The sequence below is a fragment of the Salmo trutta genome, chromosome 35 (genome assembly GCF_901001165.1).
Source record: "Salmo trutta chromosome 35, fSalTru1.1, whole genome shotgun sequence".
Taxonomy (NCBI): domain Eukaryota; kingdom Metazoa; phylum Chordata; class Actinopteri; order Salmoniformes; family Salmonidae; genus Salmo; species Salmo trutta.
Window position 1 is genome coordinate 2737775 of NC_042991.1, and position 26168 is coordinate 2763942.

General features: G+C 44.3%; 1 protein-coding gene across 5 annotated transcripts in view; it reads right to left on the reverse strand.

Annotated features, from left to right (window-relative positions):
• The window catches only part of LOC115174451 (utrophin-like), a 193831-nt gene that overhangs the window by 38607 nt on the left and 129056 nt on the right, over positions 1–26168 (reverse strand). For 2 of the 5 annotated variants that reach the window (XM_029732983.1, XM_029732979.1), the window contains exons 14-19: positions 18693–18859; positions 13434–13545; positions 7908–8044; positions 3807–3845; positions 3359–3424; positions 610–675 (exon numbers count right to left, since the gene is read on the reverse strand). In XM_029732983.1, coding sequence (XP_029588843.1) covers positions 610–675; positions 3359–3424; positions 3807–3845; positions 7908–8044; positions 13434–13545; positions 18693–18859 — 587 coding nt within the window. The remainder of the gene's footprint in view (positions 1–609; positions 676–3358; positions 3425–3806; positions 3846–7907; positions 8045–13433; positions 13546–18692; positions 18860–26168) is intronic. The other 3 variants (XM_029732980.1, XM_029732981.1, XM_029732984.1) reach the window with 3 other exon arrangements.

Below are 26168 nucleotides of genomic sequence, written 5' to 3' on the forward strand. Positions count from 1 at the left end.
AATAGGTCTTAACACTCTCAAGCTCTCTCTCTCGCTTTCTCTCTCTCCCTCAGACAGACACACACACAAATCTGCAGCTTCAGTATTGCTTACCACCTTTCTATCTTTTGTTATCCCCTCTCCCTCTCTCGCCCCGCCTTTTCTCTTGAAAGTTCTCTCTTCCCATAACCATCTTCCCACTCCAAGATCATTCATTTTAATCTATATCAAAGCAAACCATCTATCTCACTCTTTTCATCCTTATCTTTCAAACTTCTCTCCACCCTCTCAGTTTTTCCATCTCCATTTGTCCTCCTTCTCCCCATCCTTTTTTCTATCTATTGTTCTCTACTTATTCAATTATTATCATAGACCAAATAATGACAATAGTAATCGTTATATATTTTTTATACATGCCACTCAAGGCTCTAACACATGAATTAACTGAGAGACTTCAATATTTTATGGCAAGGTGAGACAGTCCACGGAGCCAAACATAACACAGGTAGTCATGACAGAGATATGAAGTCCATTAGTCTAACCTCAAGGTTGACAAGTAGGTGGAAAGTAGGGAAACGGGGAAACCTAATGTTTACTAATGGTTACTTGTGGCTACTAATGTTTACTTACATGCTTCCTGTAGTTGAGCTGCTGTCAGTGGGCAGAGAACCATTGGAGCGTTCCATCTGAGCCAGTCTGAGAAACACAGATACATACACAGACATTAGTTGGATGAGTTAATGAACGTTAAGTTGGGGGTCAATGCCTACGAAACATTACTGGGTACAGAAGCAACTACTGCTATCTAGTGCACCATTCTAGGTGACCGGATGAAATGTGACATAACAGAAAGAGTGGACAACAGACATCAGACATTCAGACAGAGCTCAGTCCAACAGCCAGAGGATCAGCCACTACAATATGGGATCCAATTATGACATGAGATGGATTATAGTACAGTGACTGGGATGAGAGGTTCAGAACCACACTGGTCCAATCCTATTGGGCACGGGTGGAGTGTGGGTGTTGTGATAGATCCATGCGGTTGGGAGGGGAACACAGTGGATTAATGGCTCTACACTGGCCCAAGGCTAACACTGGGATAGGGCTAGTATGTTAATACAGAGGCTGTGTGTACAGTATGTGTATGTTTGCGTGTGTGTGTGTGTGGTGTGTGGTGTGTGGTGTGTGGTGTGTGTGTGTGTGTGTGTGTGTGTGTGTGTGTGTGTGTGCGTCAAGGCAGCTTGTTAACTGGTAACAGTGAGGTGCTGCAGTCATTGAGCTGTGGGTTAATGGTTCATGATAGGGAAGGATGGGTCAGACCAGGTGGTCAAATCCTGTCAGTATAAATCAAATTAAATGTTATTTGTCACATGTGACTATGCATAGATAATAAACAGAGAGTAAACAGCAGCGTAAAAATGACGGGGGGTGGCCACTTGATTAGCTGTTCAGTAGTTTTATGGCTTGGGGGTAGAAGCTGTTAAGAAGCCTTTTGGACCTAGACTTGGCGCTCCGGTACCGCTTGCCATGAAGTAGTAGAGAGAACAGTCTATGGACTAGGGTGGCTGGAGTCGTTGGCGATTTTTAGGGCCTTCCTCTGGTATAGAGGTCCTGGATGGCAGGAAGCTTGGCCCCTGTGTACTGGGCCGTTTGCACTACCTTCTGTAGTGCCTTGTGGTCAGAGGCCGTGCAGTTGCCATACCAGGCGGTGATGCAACCAGTTAGGATGCTCTCGATGGTATAGCATATGGAATGGCTGAAACTGAGGGGGCACCATAATATTTGCATGGGAGGCTAGCCCTACTGTCTCTAATTTAATGGACAACAGTGTAGAAGACATAGGCGGTAATAAATTGCATTCGGAAAGTATTGAGACCCCCTTTTTCCACATTACATTCAACTAAAACAGAAATATTACATTTACATAAGTATTCTGACCCTTTACCTAGTATTTTGTTGAAGCACCTTTGGCAGTGATTACAGCCTTGAGTATTCTTGGGTATGACACTACAAGCTTGACAGACCTGTATTTGGGGAGTTTCTCCCATTCTGCAGATCCTCTCAAGCTCTCAATCATATCAAGCTCTGTCAATCATATCAAGCTCTGTCAGGTTGGATGGGGAGCGTCGCTGCCCAGCAATTTTCAGGTCTCTCCAGAGATGTTCGATCTGGTTCAAGTCCGGGCTGTAGCTGGGCCATTCAAGGACATTCAGAGACATGTCCCGAAGCCACTTCTGCGTTGCCTTGGCTGTGTGCTAAGGGTCGTTGTCCTGTTGGAAGGTGAACCTTCACCCAGTCTGAGGTCCTGAGCGCTTTGGAGCAGGTTTTCATCAAGGATCTCTCTGTACTTTGCTCCATTCATCTTTCCCTCGATCCTGACTAGTCTCCCAGTCCCTGCCGCTGAAAAATGTCCCCACAACATGATGGTGCCACCACAATGCTTCACCATAGGGATGGTATTGGCCAGGTGATGAGCGGGTCCTGGTTTCCTCCAGACGTGATGATTGGCATTAAGGCCAAAGAGCTCAATGTTGGTTTCATCATATCAAATATATTTTTTTCTCATTGTCTGAGAGCCCTTTAGGTGCCTTTTAACAAACTCCAAGCGGGCTGTCGTGTGCCTTTTACTGAGGAGTGGCTTCCATCTGGCCACTCTACCATAAAGGTCTGAATGGTGGAGTGCTGCAGAGATGGGAGAACCTTCCAGAAGGACAACCATCTCCACAGAGGAACTCTAGAGCTCTGTCAGTGTGACCATCGGGATCTTGGTTACCTCCCTGACCAAGGCCCTTCTCCCTCGATTGCTCAGTTTGGCCGGGCAGCGAGCTCTAGGAAGAGTCTTGATGGTTCCAAACTTCTTCCATTTATGATGGAGGACACTGTGTTCTTCGGGACCTTCAATCCTGTAGAAATGGTTTGGTACCCTTCCCCAGATCTGTGCCTCAACACAATCCTGTTTCGGCGCTCTACGGACAATTCCTTTGACCTCATGGCTTGGTTTTTGTTCTACAATGCACTGTCAACTGTGGGACCATATATAGACAGGTGTGTGCCTTTCCAAACCATGTCCAATCAATTTAATTTACTACAGACAGATTCCAATCAAGTTGTAGAAATATCTCAAGGATGATCAATGGAAACAGGATGCAATTTCGAGTCTCATAATTGTTTTAGAAATTGCAAACTTTTGTCATTATGGGGGTTTGTTTGTAGATTGATGAGGGAAAATGTTTTTCATCCATTTTAGAATAAGGCTGTAACAACCAAATGTTCAAAAAATGAAGGGGTCTGAATACTTTCCAAACACACTGTATATATTCTCTTCTTCTATGTGACCAAGTGTGTGCAAAGTTTGTGTGATGGAAGCGTACAGTACCTGCTAGCGTACTGCTCTATCCTGGAATGAGTGTCATCATGAGAGAGCTGGGGTGACTGGGAAAGCCTGGAGAGGGGGAAGGGTGGAGATGGATACAAAATGAGACACAAAAACACAACCAAAAAGACTGATTACAAAATCAAATCAGCAGCGAGAAATCAATGAGAATATAATAAATAAACAAACAAATCAACAACAGAAGATTGTGATGATCTAGGCAGCTGGTCAGGAGTTACTGCACCGCTAGTGGGATGAAAGGATGTTAGGAGGAAGAGGATGCTGTAAGGAAGAGGAGGAGGAAGTGCTTGATTGGTAGATCGGGCAGACAGGCAACATGTGGTGTGATAGCTGAGTGGGGGTGGTTGGGGTGGTGAGTTTTAGATGTAGGGACATGGAGAAGAACATTCTGATCTGGAGGGGGAGGGAGGGGACACATGCAGATACTCACTCATACTGCTCCGGACACATGCTGATGAGAGTGACGGGACTGCAAGAGAAACGGACGGAAGGAGGGAGGGATGGGAGGGGAGGGGAGGGGAGGAGAGGAAAGGCACCACAGAAAATCTATATTTAGGACCACATAACAGGAACCATGTCAAGAACCAAATACAACAGGAGGAGAGTACAGGTGGTAGGGTTCCAACCAACAGCATAAGAGGGTCTATGCTTGGTACAGCCAGAAGTGTGTGACAAAAGGAGCACGCAGCACACCAGGTAGATGTTGCCCTTAGGCACAGATCTAGTATCAGCTTGCCCATACCAAAACCTAACCTTTAGTATTATAGAGGAAAATACACTGACCTTAGGAGCAAGTTCATCCCATTCTCAAAGCCTGCTCCAAATGAAATCTTCCCTTTCATCTTAAGCCTATGGGCCAATGGTTTCTAATAATTAAACTATTCATTTCCAAGTGACATTGTAACTGAGTTCCTATTTAAATAATTTTAGTGGAATATTAACTTACAAGCAAGGCTATGTAGCTCCAAGCCTGTATTTAATGTAGTAGCTTAGTATGCTTTTTCATTTCAGCACTGATTGCAAGGACAAATGTGCAGCTGTTATTAGGCTTACTTGACATTTGCCAGCATTACCGAGATTATCAAAATACCATATCCTATCTGTGCCGTTCCCTTATTACAGTTACATTTCATTTGCAGTCTTCAAAATGTCTAAACTTGTAACGCACAGTGCAACAAAAAAAATGAATTTAATGTACCGTAAAATAACAGTTGCGAAATATAGATGTGATAGGAAGAGAAGGAAAGGACGTTTGAGATGCTAAGGTAATTGCTTGTGAGCTCTGAAAGTTAGATCATTCCTTGTGTTTTAGTTCGCAATATGAAAGTGGAGACATTCAAACGCAAAACGCTGAATCGTGGATGTGAGTGTCGGGCATTGGTAAAGAAAGCTGTAGTTGCTTCTCTGCCAAAATGAGTGTCCTATTGTACATGATCACTCAGTGAAGGAGAGATTGCGCTATTTGGGACTGCTGTCTGCAGTGTGCTAGCACTTTGTGCACCCCCGTTAACTGGTGCCATTAGGACATTTATTTATTTTTTTTACACAGGACAACACCAACTAGGGTTTCAGTAGATTTTTTCAAAACCAGACACACTGCTGTGATGAGATGGTTTTCTCTCCTCCAATTTTTGTCATGACAGGCTGGATGGGTGAATCTTATGAAAAACATGAAGAGAGCGAGGGAGGAAGGAGAGAGGGAGACCTTTGGAGCATTTAGCTCTGACTAATGTTGTTGCTGCTGCTGTATAGAGTGCAGTCAGAACAGGCAGCAGGATTAAGGGACCTGGAGAAAATGAAGAGGAGGGAAAGGCATTTTCATATGCAAAGCCTTGATCACATGATGTTGTGTGTGCAGAGTGCTGAATATACTGTGGTGTCAAATGTGATACTATACAGAGATGTTGCTGGAGTTTCTACAACAACTAGCCTACATGGCGCACACGCACACACACACACACACACACACACACACACACACACACACAGTGTTCCATGTGTTGAGTGTTCCATACTGTAGCAAAAGGTTTTCCTTATCAGTATTGTTTGCATGATGTTGTGTCATATATTATATCTTTTCACTGAATACAAAAACACGTATTAAATCCAATTCAATCCTGATTATTTCAAACACACTTGTATACCAGTGCAGCTCAACAGGTCTTGAGGGACAAGTTGCCCTGAGACTAACTTTTTCATTTAACAATGTCTGTTTCTTTCCTCCCCTCTCCTCTCATCCTCTATCACCCTCTCCTCTCCTCTATAAGGGGGGTAAACAACACATGTGCACTCCAGCACCTTTCCTTGCTTGACAGACAGACAGAGAGGGTGCTGGGAACACAGAAACACTGCTATATGTTCAGGAGGAATTTCATTAGCCCGCGCTCGCTACTGCCGCCTCTGCTCGGGTTGACAGAAGTGTGTGTTTGTGTGTGTGTTTGTGTTTGTCAGAATGTGTACATCTCTGTGATGTGTTATTGACTCCACACAAAAGTCTGAGTTAATGTGTTTTAAGATGAGTCCCCAAATGCACGCTCTCAAACTCTAACCCACACAACTCCTAAACTCATCAGACTCCCTGCTAGAGTTAATGTAGTGTACAGCCTTATCCTGAGCTCTCACAAATAAGGGTGGTGAACAACACATAACACACCAAGGTAGGTGGCTCCGATGCGTCTTTCAAATGAACATATGTCTCTGTGTTAGAAATCCTATTTGTCATGTAATGAAGGAAGAGCAGGTGGGAGGGAGTTAACAGTGGGTGTGATTATGTTTTGAATAGTCATATTTCTCCAAGTCACCATTTCCTTTGTAGCATTTTAAAGAATCCCTTCCCGATTTTCCACCTTTTCTCCATCTTTTAAAGGCATTTGTCAGGTACACACCACTGCAGGTGGTACACTATATATACTAAAGTATGTGGACACCCCTTCAAATTAGTGGATTTGAAGGCTATTTCAGCCACACCTGTTGCTGACAAGTATATAATATCGAGCATACAATCATGCAATCTCCATAGACTAGCATTGGCAGTAGAATGGCCTTACTGAAGAGCTCAGTGACTTTCAACATGGCACCGTCATAGGATGCCACCTTTCAGATTTCTGCCCTGCTAGAGCTGCCCCGGTCAACTATAAGTGCTGCTATTGTGAAGTGGAAATGTCTAGGAGCAACAACGGCTCAGCCGCAAAGTGGTAGGCCACACAAGCTCACAGAATGGGCAACACTCACTGCCGAGTTCCAAACTGCCTCTGGATGCAATGTCAGCACAATAACTGTTCGTCGGGAGCTTCATGAAATGGGTTTCCATGGCCGGGCAGCCGCACAGACAAGCCTAAGATCAGCATGCACAATGCCAAGAATAGGCTGGAGTGGTGTAATGGCTCGCAGCCATTTGACTCTGGAGCAATGGAAATGCGTTCTCTGGAGTGATGAATCACGCTTCACCATCTGGCAGTCCGACAGATGAATCTGATTTTGGCGGATGCCAGGTGAATATTACCTGCCCCAATGCATAGTGCCAACTGTAAAGTTTGGTGGATGAGGAAAAATGGTCTGGGGCTGTTTTTCATGGTTCGGGCTAGACCCGTTTGTTCCAGTGAAGGGAAATCTTAACGCTACAGCATACAATGACATTCTAGACGATACTGTGCTTCCAACTTTGTGCCAACAGTTTGGGGAAGGCCCTTTCCTGTTTCAGCATGACAATGCTCCAGTGCAGAAGCGAGGTCCATACAGAAAAGGATTGTCGAGATTGGTGTGGAAGAACTTGACCTACCTGCAGAGATCCCCGACCTTAACCCCATCGAACACCTTTGGGATGATTTGGAACGCCGACTGCAAGCCAGGCTTAATCACCCAACATCAGTGCTTAACCTCAATATCAATGCCCATGATTTTGGAATGAGAGTTTCGATGAACAGGTGTCCACATACCTTTGGTAATGTATTTTATGTCTTAGGCATAGAGAGAGAAGGGAGGAAAAACAAGACAGAGTGGAGAGATGAGTGGAATGAGGATGGTGGGGTAATCGATCTGAGGAGTGGCTGTATAGATCTGGAATGTGCTTGTGTGAGTGTGTCTGTGTGAAGGAAAGAGAGAGAAAGAGAGAGCGACGTACAAAGATGGAAAGATACTGATAGAGGAGGATATAGCAAAAAGGGGTGAGATAAAGAGATGTGGGGAGAAAGAGAGACATATTCTATGAAGCTACTAGTTGATGGAGACAGAGAGGGGGACATAACTCACACCTCCCGCCACCTGACTAGCATCTGCATAATCTGCAATAGTTAAACACCATTACTGAGGATTTATGTGTGTCTGAGCGAGCGACCAGTGTAAATCCAGACAGACTCACTCCACAGCAGAGTAGCAACCCTGTGCTACAGCTCTGTGCTACACAGGAGATAAATTGCCTAAGTCTGCCAGAGGGTATAACGATCCGCAGACAGGTAAATGAACACACAGGGAGTGTAAATTAAAGTCTTGACAGGAGGGCAACACAACGAGACCATCCCTTCAAGGTACTTACATCTCCATATTGTCTCCATTAAGAACAGTCTGGACTGGTAAATAGCCCAAGCGGGGGTGCTTGGCAAAGTACTTCTTGGAGCGGAACTTGTTTTTCAGCACCTTGGTGAAATCACGCATGTCCTCACCTGAAGTGGTCTGGAGGAGAGAGAGAGAGTAGAAAGATTGTAAGACGGAGAGGAGGAAGTGTGTGTTAAATGTATGTTTTTTTTCTGGCTGTGTTCCTCGTTAATGAGTTAATTAGCAACCAAATTTCAAATCAAATCCAATTGTATTTGTCACGTGCCGAATACAACAAGTGTAGACCTTACCGTGAAATGCTTACTTACAAGCCCTTAACCAACAATGCAGTTCAAGAAATAGAATTAAGAAAATATTTAATAAATTAACTTAAGTAAAAAATAAAATGTAACACAATAAAATAACAATAATGAGGCTATATACAGGGGGTACCGGTACCAAGTCAATGTGCGGTAGCTATGTGCGCACAACGTGCGGTAGCAGATAGAACAGTCTATGAATTTGGTGACTGGAGTCTGACAATTTTTTGGGCCAAATATTTGGGACACCACCTAGTATTTAGGTCCTGGATGGCAGGAAGATTGGCCCCAGTGATGTACTGGGCTGTACGCACTACCCTGTGTAGTCGGTGATGCAACAAGTCAGGATGCTCTCGATGGTGCAGCTGTATAGCTTTTTGAGGATCTGGGGACCCATGCCAAATATTTTCTTCACAACTATCTTGATGTGTTTGGACCATGATAGTTTGTTGGTGATGTGGACACCAAGAAAACTCTTGACCCAATCCACTACAACCCGGTCGATGTTAATGGGGGCCTGTTTGGCCCTCCTTTTCCTATATTACATGATCAGCTGCTTTGTCTTCCTCACATTGAGGGAGAGGTTGTTGTCCTGGCACCACACTGGCAGGTCTCTGACCTCCAACCTATAGGATGTCTCATCGTTGTTGGGGATCAGGCCTTCCACTGTTGTGTCATCAGCAATCTTAATGATGGTGTTGGAGTCGTGTTTGGCCACGCAGTCGTGGGTGAACAGGAAGCACAGGAGGGGACTAAGCACACACCCCTGAGGGGCCCCAGTGTTGAGGATCAGGGTGGCAGATGTGTTGTTGCCTACCCTTACCAACTGGACGAGGCCCATCAGGAAGTCCAGGATCCAGTTGCAGAGGGAGGTGTTAAGTTCCAGGGTCCTTAGGTTAGTGATGAGCTTTGTGAGCACTTTGGTGTTGAATGTTGAGCTGTAGTCAGTGAACAGCATTCTCACATAGGTGTTCCTTTTGTCCATGTGGGAAAGGGCAGTGTGGAGTGCAATAGAGATTGCATCTGTGGATCTGTTGGGGCGGTATGCAAATTGGAGTCGGTCTAGGATTTCCGGGATGATGGTGTTGATGTGAGCCATGACCAGCCATTCAAACCACTTCATGGCTACCGACATGTATGCTACGGGCCGATAGTCATTATGGCAGATTACCTTCGCTTTCTTGGGCACAGGGACTATGCTTGAAACGTAAGTATTACAAACTCGGTCAGGGAGAGGTTGAAAATGTCAGCGAAGACACTTGCCAGTTGATACACGAATGCTCAGAGTACACATCCTGATAATCCGTCTTGCCCCGTGGCCGTATGAATGTTGACCTGTTTAAAGGTCTTGCTCACATCGGCTATGGAGAGCGTGATCACACAGTCTTCAGGAACAGCTGGTGCTCTCATGCATACTTCACTGTTGCTTGCCTCAAAGCAAGCATAAAAGGCATTTAGCTCATCTGGTAGGCTCGCGTCACTTGGCAGCTCGAGGCTGTGTTTCCCTTTGTAATCCGTAATAGCTTGCAAGCCCTGCCACATCCGACAACCATCAAAGCTGGTGTTGTAGAATTCAATCTTAGTCCTGTATTGAAGGAGTTTTCACATATGCTGAGCACTTGATGGCTTCTTTTCCTTCTCTCTGAGGTCCGACTCATCCCAAACCATCTCAATTTGGTTGAGATCGGGGGATTGTGGAGGCCAGCTCAACTTATGCAGCACTCCATCACTCTCCTTCTTGATCAAATAGCCCTTACACAGCCTGGAGGTGCTTTGGGTCATTGTCCTGTTGAAAAACAAATGATAGTCCCACTAAGCCCAAACCAGATGGGATGGCGTATTGCTGCAGAATGCTGTGGTAGCCATACTGGTTAAGTGTGCCTTGAATTCGAAATAAATCAGAGACAGTGTCACCAGCAAAGCACCCCCACACCATAACACTTCCTCCTCCATGTTTTACAGTGGAAAATACACATGCGGAGATCATCCATTGACCTACACCGCTTCTCACAAAGACATGGCGGTTGGAACCAAAAATCTCCAATTCTGTCATAAGCGTCGATGAAAGGGGACCAAAGCGCAGTGGGTATAGTTCTCATCTTCTTTTATTATCATAATAAAGTGAACACTTAAACAAAAATACCAAACCGACAATCAACAGTTCCGTAAGGCAGATCGGCTATACGGAAAACAACCACCCACAAACCCAAAGGAAAAAAGGGCTGCCTAAGTATGACAGAGACAACGAAAGACACCTGCCTCTGATTGGAAACCATACTCGGCCACACATAGAAAACGAAAACTAGAACAAATCCCCTCTAAATAAACCAACCCCAAAACAACACCCCCTGCCATGCCCTGACCATACTACAATGACAAATGACCCCTTTACTGGTCAGGACATGACAGTACACCCCCCCCCCCCCAAAAGGTGCAGACCCCGACTGCACCTCAAAACAAAAACCCCACAAAAACAGCCCCAAACCTAAAGGGAGGAAAGGGGGGGTGGCCACCGTCAACGACGGTTCCTGTGCTACACTCCCTCTTCGCCAATCCTCCTACTACGGAGGTGGCTCTGGCTCTGGGCGTAGCTCCCGTTCTGAAGACTCTGGGCTGCAGACCACCGCTGAAGGCCCCGGGCTGCAGACCACTGCTGAAGGCCTTGGCTGCAGACCACCGCTGAAGGCTCTTGGCTGCAGACCGTAGCTTGAGGCCCCGGGCTGCGCGGCGTCGCTGGAGGCCCCGGGCTGAGAGGTGTCGCTGGAGGCCCCGGGCTGAGAGGCGTCGCTGGAGGCCCCGGGCTGAGAGGCGTCGCTGGAGGCCCCGGGCTGAGGGGCGTCGCTGGAGGCCCCGGGCTGAGGGGCGTCGCTGGAGGCCCCGGGCTGAGGGGCGTCGCTGGAGGCCCCGGGCTGAGGGGCGTCGCTGGAGGCCCCGGGCTCAGGGGCGTCGCTGGAGGCTCCGTGCTCAGGGGCGTCGCTGGAGGCTCCGGGCTCAGGGGCGTCGCTGGAGGCTCCGGGCTGAGGGGCGTCGCTGGAGGCTCCGGGCTGAGGGGTGTCGCTGGAGGCTCCGGGCTGAAGGGCGTCTCTGTAGGTTCCAGACTGGGGACCTTCGCTGCAGGCTTTGTGCCATGGGTCATCACTACTGGTTCCGCGTCATGGATAATCACTGGAGGCTTTGTGCCATGGATCATCACTGGAGGCTCCGGGCCATGAGTTTTCACTGGAGGCTTCATGCCATAGATTATCGCTGGAGACGTTGGACCATTGACCCTCATTAGAGGCTTCCTTCGGGGCGCTGGAACTGGCCTCACCAGACTGGGGAGACATACTTCGGACCGCGTGCTCACAGCAGGCACCGGCCTTACCGGGCTATGGTGGCGCACTGGAGGTCTGCTTCGTGGGGCTGGCATAGGAGGCGCCAGGCTAGTCACACACACCTTCGGGCTAGTGCGGGGAGCAGGAACAGGGTGTACTGGGCTATGGTGGCGCGCTGGAGGTAGAGTGCGCGGAGCAGGCACAGGGTCCACTGGGTCTTGGAGGCGCACTGGAGGTCTGGAGCGCACGGCCTGCACAACCCGCCCTGGCTGGATACTCCACTTCGCTCGATCACTGTGGGGTGCGGGCACAGTTCGCACCGACCTTTGTATGCGCCCTGATGACACAGTGTGCGTCACCGCAAAATACGGTGTGTGCTCCATCACTTGCTCCTCATAGTAAGCCCGGGAAGTTGTCTCAGGACTCCATCCTGACCCTGCCCAACTCCCCTTGTGCCCCCCCTAAAAAATGTTGGGGGCTGCCTCTCCGTCTTGCCTTTCGGTGCATTTAGAGCCTCCTCTCGTCGCCGCTCTGCCCTTGCTGCCTCCACTTCTTCCAATGGATGGCGATTCAATCCCTTCTGGATCTCCTCCCATGTCCAGGATCCCTTGCCGTCCAATATCTGCTCCCATGTCCATTCCTCCTGCTGCTCCTTCTTCCGCTGCTTGGTCCTCTTTCGGTGGGTGGTTCTGTCATAGGCGTCGTAAGGGACAGACCAAGGCGCAGCGGGTATAGTGCTCATCTTCCTTCTTTATTTTGAGAGAACACTCAAACAAAATAAACAAACGACGAAACAGTTCCGTAAGGCACATAGGCTATACCGAAAACAACAACCCACAAACCCAAAGGAAAAACAGGGCTGCCTAAGTATGGCTTCCAATGAGAGACAACGAAAGACACCTGCCTCTGATTGGAAACCATACTCGGCCACACATAGAAAACGAACATAGAAAATGAAAACTAGAAAAAATCCCCTCTAAATAAACCAACCCCAAAACAACGCCCCCTGCCACGCCCTGACCATACTACAATGACAAATGACCCCTTTACAGGTCAGGACGTGACAAATTCGGACTCCAGACCAAAGGACAAATTTCCACTGGTCTAATGTCCATTGCTCGTGTTTCTTGGCCCAAGCAAGTCTCTTCTTATTATTGTTGTCCTTTAGTAGTGATTTCTTTGCAGCAATTTGACCATGAAGGCCTGATTCACAGAGTCTAAATGCTGTGAAGCATTTATTTTGCCTGCAATTTCTGAGGCTGGTAACTCTAATGATCTTGAAGAGACTTTCAAAGTTCTTGAAATGTTCTGTATTTCTTAAAGTAATGATGGACTATCGTTTCTCTTTGCTTATTTGAGCTTTTCTTGCTATTATATGGACTTCGTCTTTTACCAAATATGGCTGTCTCCCTACCTTGTCACAACACAACTGATTGGCTCAAACGCATTAAGAAGGAAAGAAATTCCACAAATTAACATTTAAGAAGGCACACATGTTAATTGAAACGCATACCAGGTGATTACCTCATGAAGCTGGTTGAGGTAATGCCAACAGTGTGCAAAGTTGTCATCAAGGCAAAGGATGGCTACTTTGAAGAATCTCAAATATAAAATATATTTTGATTTGTTTCACACTTTTTGGGTTACTTCATGATTCCATATGTGTTATTTCATGGTTTTGATGTTTTCAATACTATTCTACAATGTAAAATATAGTAAAAATAAAAACCTTTGAATGAGAACTTTTGTCCTGTAGTATATATATATATATATATATATATATATATATATAAATGTATGAAATGTATGCATTAACTACTGTAAGTCGCTCTGGATAAGAGCATCTGCTAAATGACTAAAATGTAAAAATGTGTGTGTGTGTGTGTTCCTCACCGGCGTGCAGTACTCCACCATGGGGTAGTTGAGCTTGTGGCCCTTGGCGGTTCGTCCAGAGAAGAAGCAGCTCTGACACACGTCATAGTTAAAGTGCTTCAGACTGCGATACCTAGGGAAAAACAAGATTATAAGAGTAATGATTCCGTCAAACAGATTCCTCCCATTCTTGTTCTTTCATGTGTCTTGCATACGTGCATGTGTGTATGTTCTGTTATGCTCTCATCTTGGCTATTCTAGGGCCTCCTGTCATCATGTTCTCTCTCCAATTCCTCTGCTAAGATCGAAATGAAGCACCTGCAGCTCTATCCCAAATCACCTTTTCATCATACTCAAATCAGAATATATAAGACATTCGTAAGACAACTGTAAATTAAGATGGGCCGAATTTATGCGCAATATCAGAAGTCTTCCATCCCTCTGCTTCTCTCTCATCTACCCAGGGGCGGAAATCCCGGGGGGGACGGGGGGGACACGACCCCCCCCATCCTGGGAAAAATATGATTTGTCCCCCCAATATATCACTGAAACATAACTATGTAATTTAACCTGTTAGGGTATAGGGGGCAGTATTTTCATGGCTGGATAAAAAAATGTACCCGATTTAATCTGGTTACTAATCCTACCCAGTAACTACAATATGCATATACTTATTATATATGGATAGAAAACACCCTATAGTTTCAAAAACTGTTTGAATGGTGTCTGTGAGTATAACAGAACTCATTTGGCAGGCAAAACCCTGAGACAGATTCTGACAGGAAGTGGATACCTGATGTGTTGAATTGACTTTAAGCCTATACCATTGAAAAACAAAGGGGGTGAGGAATGTTTTGGCACTTCCTATTGCTTCCACAAGATGTCCCCAGCCTTTACAAAGTGTTTTGAGTCTTCTACAGTGAGATCTGACTGAAGAAGAGCCTTGGAACGGTGATGGGCCATTAGACACCTTGCGCGCGAGTTGATGGTGGGTACTCTCATTCCGAAACGTTTTAAAAGAGAACCCAATGGTCCGCCTTGAATTTTATTCATGTTCTGGTTAAAAAAGGCCCTAATGATTTATGCGATACAACGTTTGACATGTTTGAACGAACGTAAATATATTTTTTCCGTTCGTGATGTGAAGTGAAGTCCGGCTGGCTTAGATCATGTGCTACAACACGGAGGTTTTTGGACATAAATGATGAGCTTTTTTGAACAAAACTACATTCGTTATGGACCTGGGATTCTTTGGAAGTGACATCTGATGAAGAGAATAAAAGGTAATGGATTATTTACATAGTATTTTCGATTTTAGATCTCTCCAACATGGCGGTTAGTCTGTATCGCAATGCGTATTTTTCTGGGCGCAGTGCTCAGATTATTGCAAAGTGTGATTTCCCAGTAAGGTTAATTTTAAATCTGGCAAGTCCATTGCGTTCAAGAGATGTAAATCTATAATTCTTTGAATGACAATATAATATTTTACCAATGTTTTCTAATATTAATTAATTATTTTGTTGTCATGACTTGACTGCCGGTATTGGAGGGAAACGATTTCCTGAACATCAACGCCATAGTAAAACACTGTTTTTAGATATAAATATGAACTTGATAGATCTAAAAATGCATGCATTGTCTAACATAATGTCCTAGGAGTGTCATCTGATGGAGATTGTAAAAGGTTAGTGCATAAATTTAGCTGATATTATGGTTTTGGTGACACCTGTCTTTGAATCGACAATGCATTACACACAGCTATTGTCAATGTACTCTCCTAACATAACCTAACTTTATGCTTTCCCCGTAAAACCTTTTTGAAATCGGACAACGTGGTTAGATTAAGAAGATGTTTATCTTTCAAAGGCTGTAAGTTAGTTGTATGTTTGAGAAATTTGAATTTTGACATTTATTTGGTTTCAAATTTGCCGCTCTTGAAATGCACCTGCTGTTGATAGGGTGCGCCACGGGTGGCACGCTAACGTCCCACATAGCCCCAAGAAGTTAAATAATATTAATAATACGCAATGAAAGCAATTGTGCAGATTATAGACACTTAATAGCGCATTTTTAAGTTTCAAAAGTTTGCGACCCCCCCACCCTTTGCCTCACAATGGTTTGATCCACTGCCAGTTCCTTAGTTGGCAAGGTAACAGAGGGGTGGTATCCACTGTCTGAAAGGCACTCAATGAACTTAACTGACGTGAGGTTAATCCAGTCAATCGCGCAAACACACTAGCTGAATATGCAGAGCTAGCGGGCAAATATTAACTATTAAGCTAGCTAGTAATTATTCCATTTATGTGGCCTCGTCAAAGATGGAATCTTTGCTATCGTCAATTTATTCCAAGATCAGCATGCAGATGATGTAAGTTAGTGCTTCAAAGTCCCTGTGATAAGGTTAGCGATAAACTGAAGTCCAAACTGAACAGAACTACACTCTCTTCTACCATTGTCTTAACTATATTTAATGGTCTCGTTGCAAAAGCTAAATTGTCGCAAGGGAACTTTTATTTGTTTATTTTATTTCACCTTTATTTAACCCGGGTAGCAAAGATTATAGCAAACATCACTGAAACGGAATTGGTGCTCGCTAGCTTTGCAAATTCAGCTATTGTTGGAAGCCAGCCAATATGAAACAAACTATTAAAATTACAAAAGGTTGCAGCATATGTTGTGTGTCACGTCCTGACCAGCAGATGGAGCTATTGTACTAGTTTTGGGGTCAGGACGTGGCAGTTTTGTGTGTGTGAATGTTTGTGTTGGTGATTGGGACTTTCAATTGAATGCAGGTGTGTTGAGTTGCCTTTGATTGGGAGTCCTATATAGGTGTGTGTGTTTTTCTTTGGGGTTGTGGGTAGTTGTTTTTGCACTGTGTTTAATAGCCTGCAGAACTGTTGCACTGTCGTGAGTATCTCTTATTGTTTTGTCAAGTGGATGCTTTACTTCTTTTTCTTTGAAATTAAAATATGAGTATCCATATTCCCGCTGCGTCTTGGTCCTCTTCTCTCCAGTACGACATTTGTTGTGACATTGTGTAAATGGTGAACTCATACAGCTGTCAACTCTTGTAATTTTAATCCATTTCACATTTGCTAGCTACCTTTTAGATCGAATCCCAAATAGAATGATAAAAGATAAGATGATAGAAGCCCATCTCCTACTGTAAATAACCTACACACTGTGTGTGTGTGTGTAGCCAGCCAGCCAGGTAGAAAAATGGCAGAAAAATAAAAGACGGACATCAGAGTATTTTTCAGTACACCAAAACGCAAAGTAAGAACCCTAGTAGCCTAATATCTCAAAGACTAGTTGATAAAATGTTCATAAGAAAGAAATGAAATTCTAATGGAAATGTTTCACAATGATGTCATTAGGCAGAGCAGGCAACAGATGGCACACAGACAGCAGAGTTGGGGACAGATATGCAGGGACAGACTGGCAGAGACAGGGAGTCTCAGGTAAGTTTGTTGAGTCTTTGTTTGGCAACATTATGAAAGGTTCTCAATTTTTTTTACTTGTAAAATAGGAACATAATTGGAAAATGCCATGGATACCCCCACTCTCAACTTAAACTGGTGACTGAACTAAGATTTGTTAAAGGCAATGGTATTGCTGTTGTGATTAGTTGTGTAGTTTTGGGTACCGGTGGTTAGGAGTACGGCAAACACCTTATTTCTTTGGTTCCTCAATATACATTTGCCATATTACAATGTAGGCTATGTGTTACAGCACTACTTTTGGTGTCCCCCTCAGGAATTGCTCTTGAGAAAATTTCATGTAATTGTCCCCTCCAAACTTGATATCAGATTTTCGCCCCTGCCTCTACCACAGCCAAGGTGATCTGAGTGATGACAGAGCCCATAGCAATGCATCAGAAAGTAGAGCACAGTATACCCCACGTTCCACTACACAGCAACCTTTTCATTAGCCTTGACACAGATGCCTTCTCTCTGTCTCTCTCTCTCTCTCTCTCGTCAAATGTCTTTTGGTATTTCACTCAGAGATTTTCTAGCTGGTGTAACTACTTAGTGAGTGACCAAAGATACACAACACTAGACGCTAGATTCTGGTTAGCATGGTGTTGTGTCTTATTCTGCTCCCATTCTGTGGCTGATGTCATACCCCCTCGCCATCAAAGGCAGAACAGGAGAGTTAAGTGAATAGGTGTAACAGAGGATGACAGCAAACAATAGTGTTTAGCCTGTGGACATCTTTGAACTCAGCTCATCAAAGGGAGGTCTTTGGAATCATAAGAGTGTGATTATGTTAAACTACTGACATATCAGCTGGTGGTGTTCTTCATTTGTGTGAGAGAGACCTTTAGGAGTCTTTTGAGACCCCCAGTATCACAGGGGTGGTCTGTTATGCACTGTTTGTTGATGCCTGCGTCTGTGTGTGTGTACGTGCGTGTGCAAGCGCGTATGATTCTAGATGTCCTCCTCCAGTTGGTATTTAGTCAGAAGTTTATGATCTGCTGACATTTAGATAAATGCCTGCACTCCAGAGCAGGCCTGCCCTTTCTGCTCTACTCTACTAGAGCAGGGAGACCAGCATGCATGAACTCACTGTGTGTGTGTGTGTGTGTGTGTGTGTGTGTGTGTGTGTGTGTGTGTGTGTGTGTGTGTGTGTGTGTGTGTGTGTGTGTGTGTGTGTGTGTGTGTGTGTGTTTGCTTATTTGAGCTGTTCTTGCCATAATATGGACATGGTCTTTACCAAATAGGCCTAACTTCTGTATACCAACCCTACCTTGTCCATATGTGATATTTCATAGTTTTGATGTCTTCGCTATTATTCTACAATGTATTATTATTTTTTTAAATGAAGAAAAACCCTTGAATGTGTGTCCAAATGTTTGACTGGTACTGTATGGCAGTATGGCAAATAGAAATCGAAACTGGATGGTGTTCAGAGATAGATGGGAGGGGTTGAGATGAGCTGAAGGATGGGACTAAAAACAAACAAAATATAAAAATGTATGTTTAAGTTGGAAGTAGATCCTAAGTGTTGTTGTCCATTCGTTTACTCCAATTAGGGAGTGATGTTAGGGTTAGGGGAAAATAATAAAGGAAATATATATTTTTTTTAAAGATATATAATTTATATATATAAATATATTGGGGATTGGAAGTTATGCAGACAATTAAATTGATAGAAGCCACAATCTATCTGCAATTTTAAAGCTGATCTACCGCCCCCCCCAAAAAGAAAAAGGAACCAACATCAAAGTTGCGGTGTGTGTGCACATTTGTGCCTACATGCGTTTGTGTGTATTTGTACCTGAACCCTACGATGGGACACTCTTTACAGATGTTACACTTGGCCTGGTGCTTGGCGGTCTCAGCAGCCGCCACTCTATGTAGCACAGGAAGCCACACCACAGACTGGGGCTCCAGTCTCATCCAATCAACAAACTGCCTGGGCTCCAGCTCCACCTTATTGGTCACCTGGACAGGAAGAGGAAAGAGGAATTGGAGGTTTCAAGTCAAAGTGAATTCAACAACCTGGCCTGCATCCAAAATGTCACCCTATTTGTCACCAAAAACACACAAACTTTTACAGATGCACAATCGAGAGCATCCTGTCGGGCTGTATCACCGCCTGGTACGGCAGCTGCTCCACCCATAACCGGAAGGCTCTCCAGAGGGTAGTGAGGTCTGCACAACGCATCACCAGGTGCAAACTACCTGCCCTCCAGGACACCTACACCACCCGATGTCACAGGAAGGCCAAAGAGATCATCAAGCAACCGAGCCACTGCCTGTTCACCCCGCTATCATCCAGAAGGCGAGGTCAGTACAGGTGCATCAAAGCGGGGACCGAGAGACTGAAAAACAGCTTCTATCTCAAGGCCATCAGACTGTTAAACAGCCATCACTAACATTGAGTGGCTGCTGCAAACATACTGACTCAACTCCACCCACTTTAATAATGGTAAAATTGATGTAATCAATTTATCACTAGCCACTTTATATTATATAATGTTTACTTACCCTACATTACTCATCTCTTATGTATATACTGTACGCTATACCATCTACTGCATCTTGCCATCTTGATGTAATGTATCACTAGCCACTTTAAACAATGCCACTTTATATAATGTTCTCATACCCTACACTGCTCATCTCATATGTATATACTGTACGCTATACCATCTACTGCATCTTGCCATCTTGATGTAATGTATCACTAGCCACTTTAAACAATGTCACTTCATATAATGTTTTCATACCCTGCATTGCTCATCTCATATGTATATACTGTACTCTATACCATCTACTGCATCTTGCCTATGCCTTTGGGCAATCACTCATTTATACATTTTTATGTACATATTCGTATTCATTCCTTTCCACTTGTGTGCCTAAGGTAGTTGTTGTGAAATTGTTAGGTTATATTACTTCTTAGATATTACTGCATGGTCGGTACTAGAAGCACAAGCATTTCACTACACTTGCATTAACACCTGCTAACCATGACAAATACATTTGATTTGATTATTCCCTATATATAGTGCACTACTTTTGACCAGGACCCATAACAATGCACTATACTGGGAACAGGGCAACATTTCAGGCACAGCCCTAGTGTTAGACCTATATTCCTTACCATTTACAGAAGTATTAAATCCTTTTACACCTCGAGGTCGCTCCTGTCCAAAATACAGCCCACACACCTGACCTTTCAGTTGCCATGGCTACCCACAAAGGTCAGTGAGTAAACATTCTGAGAGGGAAGAGAGACTATATGACATGCCTGGTGCCCAAAATATACTACACATTTTGCGCAGCGAGAGTTGAGTGAGTATGAAGGGTGTCCACATCCTGGAGTCCACATCAAACATACAAAAACATGACAAAGTACAGAACAAGAGTTATATATTGGAAAGACACCAAGAGACAACAAAAACACTGTGATGTTTTTTATCTCTTGTTTTTTAAAGTTAAACTCGCATTGTGCTTGAGTTACCACTTCATGGCTCTATACAGTTGAAGTCGGAAGTTTACATACACTTAGGTTGGAGTCATTAAAACTCGCAAGGAAGAAGCCACTAGTCCAAAACCGACCGTGAAGCACGGGGGTGGCAGCATCATGTTGTGGGGGTACTTTGCTGCAGGAGGGACTGGTGCATCTTACAAAATGGATGGCATCATGAGGTATGAAAATTATGTGGATATATTGAAGCAACATCTCAAGACATCAGTCAGGAAGTTTAAGCTTGGTGGCAAATGGGTCTTCCAAATGGACAATGACTCCAAGCATACTTCCAAAGTTGTGGCAAAATGGCTTAAGGACAACAAAGTCAAGGTACTGGAGTCGCCATCCCAAAACCCTGACCTCAATCCCATAGAAAATTTGTGGGCAGAACTAAAAAAGTGTGTGCGAGCAAGGAGAACTACAAACCTGACTCAGTTACACCAGCTCTGCCAGGAAAATGGGCCAAAATTCACCCAACTTATTGTGGGAAGCTTGTGGAAGGCTACCCAAAACGTTTGACCCAAGTTAAACAATTTAAAGGCAATGCTACCAAATACTAATTGAGTTTATGTAAACTTCTGACCCACTGGGAATGTGATGAAAGAAATAAAAGCTGAAATAAATAATTCTCTCTACTATTATTCAGACATTTCACATTCTTAAAATAAAGTGGTGATCCTAACTGACCTAAGACAGGCAATTTTTACTAGGATTAAATGTCAGGAATTGTGAAAAACTGTGTTTAAATGTATTTGGCTAAGGTGTATGTAAACTTCCAACTTCAACTGTATACAGGTAAGAGACTAGCTACAGTTTCAGATATTTTACATTTCTAATTTTGGAAGGAAGTTGTTTATATTGGAAGTTAAATCATACTGTTAGCTTGCTAGCTGTCATTAGATGACTGGGTCCCTAACTGCCATTTTTATCTCAGAATGCCATTTCGCATTGCTAGTTATAGCCTTAGCTAGCTAAATAGCTAACATTGAAACTATATGCTTAACTTTAGCTAGCTATGGCAATCCATTTGTATTGCTAGTACTCTATGGATTGGGATTATGCTTCATTGAATTGCTAGCTAGCTAGCTCCAGGTATAAACAAAAGACGCCAATATAAAGCTGACTGTTAGCTAGCTAGCTGACGTTAGTTGGCTGGCTCGCTAGCTAACCTTACGTTTATGATCTGTGTGTAGTAATGTTATGTCAGAATTCCATTTCACATTGCTATTATAGCCTAATGTTAGCTATCTAACTTTCTAACATTGAACCTATTTGGTTAACTCCTAGCTAGCTATGACAATCAGTTTGTATTGCTAGTACTCTATGGACTGGGATTATGGTTCATTGTCTAAACACAAGACTCCACTTCGCCAGATGTGTTATCATTTTAACTTCCAGTTTCCAAGATTATTTTTCTGTTTGCAGTGCTGCTGCTCTGCACATTTGTTAGCTAAGTGAATATGTTAGGTAAGTGAAACTTACCTGATAATGATGCATTAAAAAATGATATTACGTTTTACATTACATTTTCTTTTCATGAACTTATATTAATGTTGTTTTGTTGTTTGCAGGTGCACTATCCTTCTGGCCCTATGCAGCCAGGTCCCATCACTTTTTAACTCTTCACAAGTATGGCTTGTTTGGTGTCTGCTGTGCAGGAATACCACAACTGACTGACTTGCCTAGTTAAATAAAGGTCTAAATAATATAAAATACGCATCAGCAACCGCAGTTAATGAAGTCACCAAAACCCTTAACAATGAGTTGCAGTCTGTTTTGGAATGGGTGGCCAGTAATAAACTAGTTCCGAACATCTCTAAAACTAAGAGTATTGTATTTGGTACAAATCATTTCCAAAGTTCTAGACCTCAGCTGAATCTGGTAATGAATGGTGTGGCTGTTAAACAAGTTGAGGAGACTAAATTACTTAGTGTTACCTTAGATTGTAAACTGTCATAGTCAAAACATATAGACTCAATGGTTGTAAAGATGGGGAGAGGTCTGTCTGAAATAAAGAGATGCTCTGCTTTTTTGAGACCATACTTTAAAAAGCAAGTCTTATCTTGATTATTGTCCAGTCGTGTGGTCGAGTGCGGCATGGAAAGACCTAGTTACAGTGGGGGAAAAAAGTATTTGATCCCCTGCTGATTTTGTACGTTTGCCCACTGATAAAGAAAGGATCAGTATATAATTTTAATGGTAAGTTTATTTGAACAGTGAGAGACAGAATAACAACAAAAATATCGAGAAAAACGCATGTCAAAAATGTTATAAATTGATTTGCATTTTAATGAGGGAAATAAGTATTTGACCCCCTCTCAATCAGAAAGATTTCCGATTGATTCAGATGACAACTGGTGAAAGTGTTGTGATCAGATGAGACCAAAATGGAGCTCTTTGGCATCAACTCAACTCGCCGTGTTTGGAGGAGGAGGAATGCTGCCTATGACCCCAAGAACACCATCTCCACCGTCAAACATGGAGGTGGAAACATTATGCTTTGGGGGTGTTTTTCTGCTAAGGGGACAGGACAACTTCACCGCATCATTTGACGGGGCCATGTACTGTCAAATCTTGGGTGAGAACCTCCTTCCTTCAGCCAGGGCATTGAAAATGGGTCGTGAATGGGTATTCCAGCATGACAATGACCCAAAACACACGGCCAAGGCAACAAAGGAGTGGCTCAAGAAGAAGCACATTAAGGTCCTGGAGTGGCCTAGCCAGTCTCCAGACCTTAATAACTTCTCATGTTCAAAATGGTGCACTATCCTCAAACAATAGCTTGGTATTATTTCTCTCTAATAGCTACTGTAAATGGACAGTGCAAATCAAATCAAAGTTTATTTGTCATGTGAGCCGAATACAACAGGTATAGACCTTACAGTGAAATGCTTACTTACAGGCTCTAACCAATAGTGCAAAAAAGGGATTAGGTGAACAATAGGTAAGTAAAGAAATAAAACAACAGTAAAAAGACAGTGGAAATAACAGTAGCGAGGCTATACACAGTAGCGAGGCTATAAAAGTAGCAAGGCTACACACAGACACCGGTTAGTCAGGCTGATTGAGGTAGTATGTACATGTAGATATGGTTAATGTGACTATGCATATATGAAGAACAGAGAGTAGCAGTAGCGTAAAAGAGGGGTTGGCGAGTTCGTGGGTGGTGGGACACAATGCAGATAGCCCGGTTAGCCAATGTGCGGGAACACTGGTTGGTTGGGCTAATTGAGGAAGTATGTACATGAATGTATAGTTAAGGTGACTATGCATATATGATAAACAGAGAGTAGCAGCAGCATAAAAAAGGGGTTGGGGGGGAGGTGGGGGGCACACAATGCAAATAGTCTGGGTAGCCATTTGATTACCTGTTCAGGAGTCTTATGGCTTGGGGGTAAAAACTGTTGAGAAGCCTTTTTGTCCTAGGCTTGGCACTCCGGTACCACTTGCTATGTAGAGAGAACAGTCTATGACTGCGGTGGCTGGGGTCTTTGACAATTTTTAGGGCCTTCCTCTGACACCACCTGGTGTAGAGGTCCTGGATGGCAGGAAGCTTAGCCCCAGTGATGTACTGGGCCGTACACATTACCCTCTGTAGTGCCTTGCGGTCGGAGGCTGAGCAATTGCCGTACTAGGCAATGATGCAACCAGTCAGGATGCTCTCGATGTTGCAGCTGTAGAAACTTTTGAGGATCGCAGGACCCATTCCAAATCTTTTTAGTTTCCTTAGGGGGAATAGGCTTTGTTGTGCCCTCTTCACGACAGTCTTGGTGTGTTTGGACCATTCTAGTTTGTTGTTTAAGTGTACACCAAGGAACGTGAAGGTCTTAAGCTGTTCGACTACAGCCCCGTCAATGAGAATGGGGGCGTGCTCAGTGCTCCTTTTCCTTTAGTCTACAATCATCTCCTTAGCCTTGGTTACGTTGAGGGATAGGTTGTTATTCTGGCACCACCCGGCCAGGTCTCTGACCTCCTCCCTATAGGCTGTCTCGTCGTTGTCGGTGATCAGGCCTACCACTGTTGTGTCATCTGCAAACTTAATGATGGTGTTGGAGTCTTGCCTGTCCATGCAGTCGTGGGTGAACAGGGAGTACAGGAGGGGACTGAGCACGCACCCCTGGGGAGCTCCAGTGTTGAGGATCAGCGTGGCAGATGTTTTGCTACCTACCCTCACCACCTGGGGTTGGCCCGGATCCAGTTGCAGAGGGAGGTGTTTAGTCCCAGGATCCTTAGCTTAATGATGAGCTTTGAGGGTACTCTGGTGTTGAACGCTGAGCTGCAGTCGATGAATAGCATTCTCACATAAGTGTTCCTTTTGTCCAGGTGGGAAAGGGCAGTGTGGAGTGCAATAGAGATTGCATCATCTGTGGATCTGTTTGGGCAGTATGCAAATTGGAGTGGGTCTAGGGTTTCTGGGATAATGGTGTTGATGTGAGCCATGACCAGCCATTCAAAGCACTTCATGGCTACGGACATGAGTGCTACGGGTCGGTAGTCATTTAGACAGGTTGCCTTTGTGTTCTTCGGCACAGGGACTATGGTGGTCTGCTTGAAACATGTTGGTATTCCAGACTCAATCACGGACATGTTGAAAATGTCAGTGAAGACACCTGCCAGTTGTTCAGCACATGCCCAGAGCACATGTCCTGGTAATCCGTCTGGCCCCGCAGCCTTGTGTATTTTGACTTGTTGATAGGTCTTACTCACATTGGCTACGGAGAGCGTGATCACACAGTCATCCGGAAAAGCTGATGCTCTCATGCATGCCTCAGTGTTGCTTGCCTCGAAGCGAGCATAGAAGTGATTTAGCTCGTCTGGTAGGCTCGTGTCACTGGGCAGCTCGCGGCTGTGCTTCCCTTTGTAGTCTGTAATAGTTTGCAAGCCCTGCCACATAAAATGAGCATTGGAGCCGGTGTAGTATGATTCAATCTTAGCCCTGTATTGACGCTTTACCTGTTTTATGGTTCGTCGCAGGGCATAGCAGGATTTCTTGTAAGCTTCCGGGTTAGAGTCCCGCACCTTGAAAGCGGCAGCTCTACCCTTTAGCTCAGTGCAAATGTTGCCTAATCCATGGCTTCTGGTTGTGGTATTAACGTACAGTCACTGTGGGGACGACGTCCTCAATGCGCTTATTGATAAAGCCAGTGACAGATGTGGTGTACTCCTCAATGCCATCGGAAGAATCGCGGAATATGTTCCAGTCTGTGATAGCAAAACAGTCCTGTAGTTTAGCTTCTGCTTCATCTGACCACTTTTTTATAGACCGAGTCACTGGTGCATCCTGCTTTAATTTTTGCTTGTAAGCAGGATTCAGTAGGATAGATTTGTGGTCGGATTTACCAAATGGAGGGCGAGGGAGAGCTTTGTATGCGTCTCTGTGTGTGGAGTACAGGTGCATTTAACATGTTGATAGAAATGAGGTAAAACTGATTTAAGTTTCCCTAGAAATCCTTAGATTTCTTGCACCAGCTATTGTTTACAAATATGCACAGACCCCCCCCCCCCCCCCCCCTCAGAACCGCACACTCTGGTATTACATCTTGCCGGTGCAGCATATATCCCGCTAGCTGAATATCCATGTCGTCATTCAGCCACGATTCCGTGAAACATAGGATATTACTGTTTTTTATGTCCCATTGATAGGATATTCGTGATCGTACCTCGTCTAATTTGTTGTCCAATGATTGCAAGTTGGCGAATAGTATTCACGGTAATGGCAGCTTTCCCACTCGCCTTCTCTGGGTCCTCACAAGGCATCCGGCTCTTTGTCCTCTG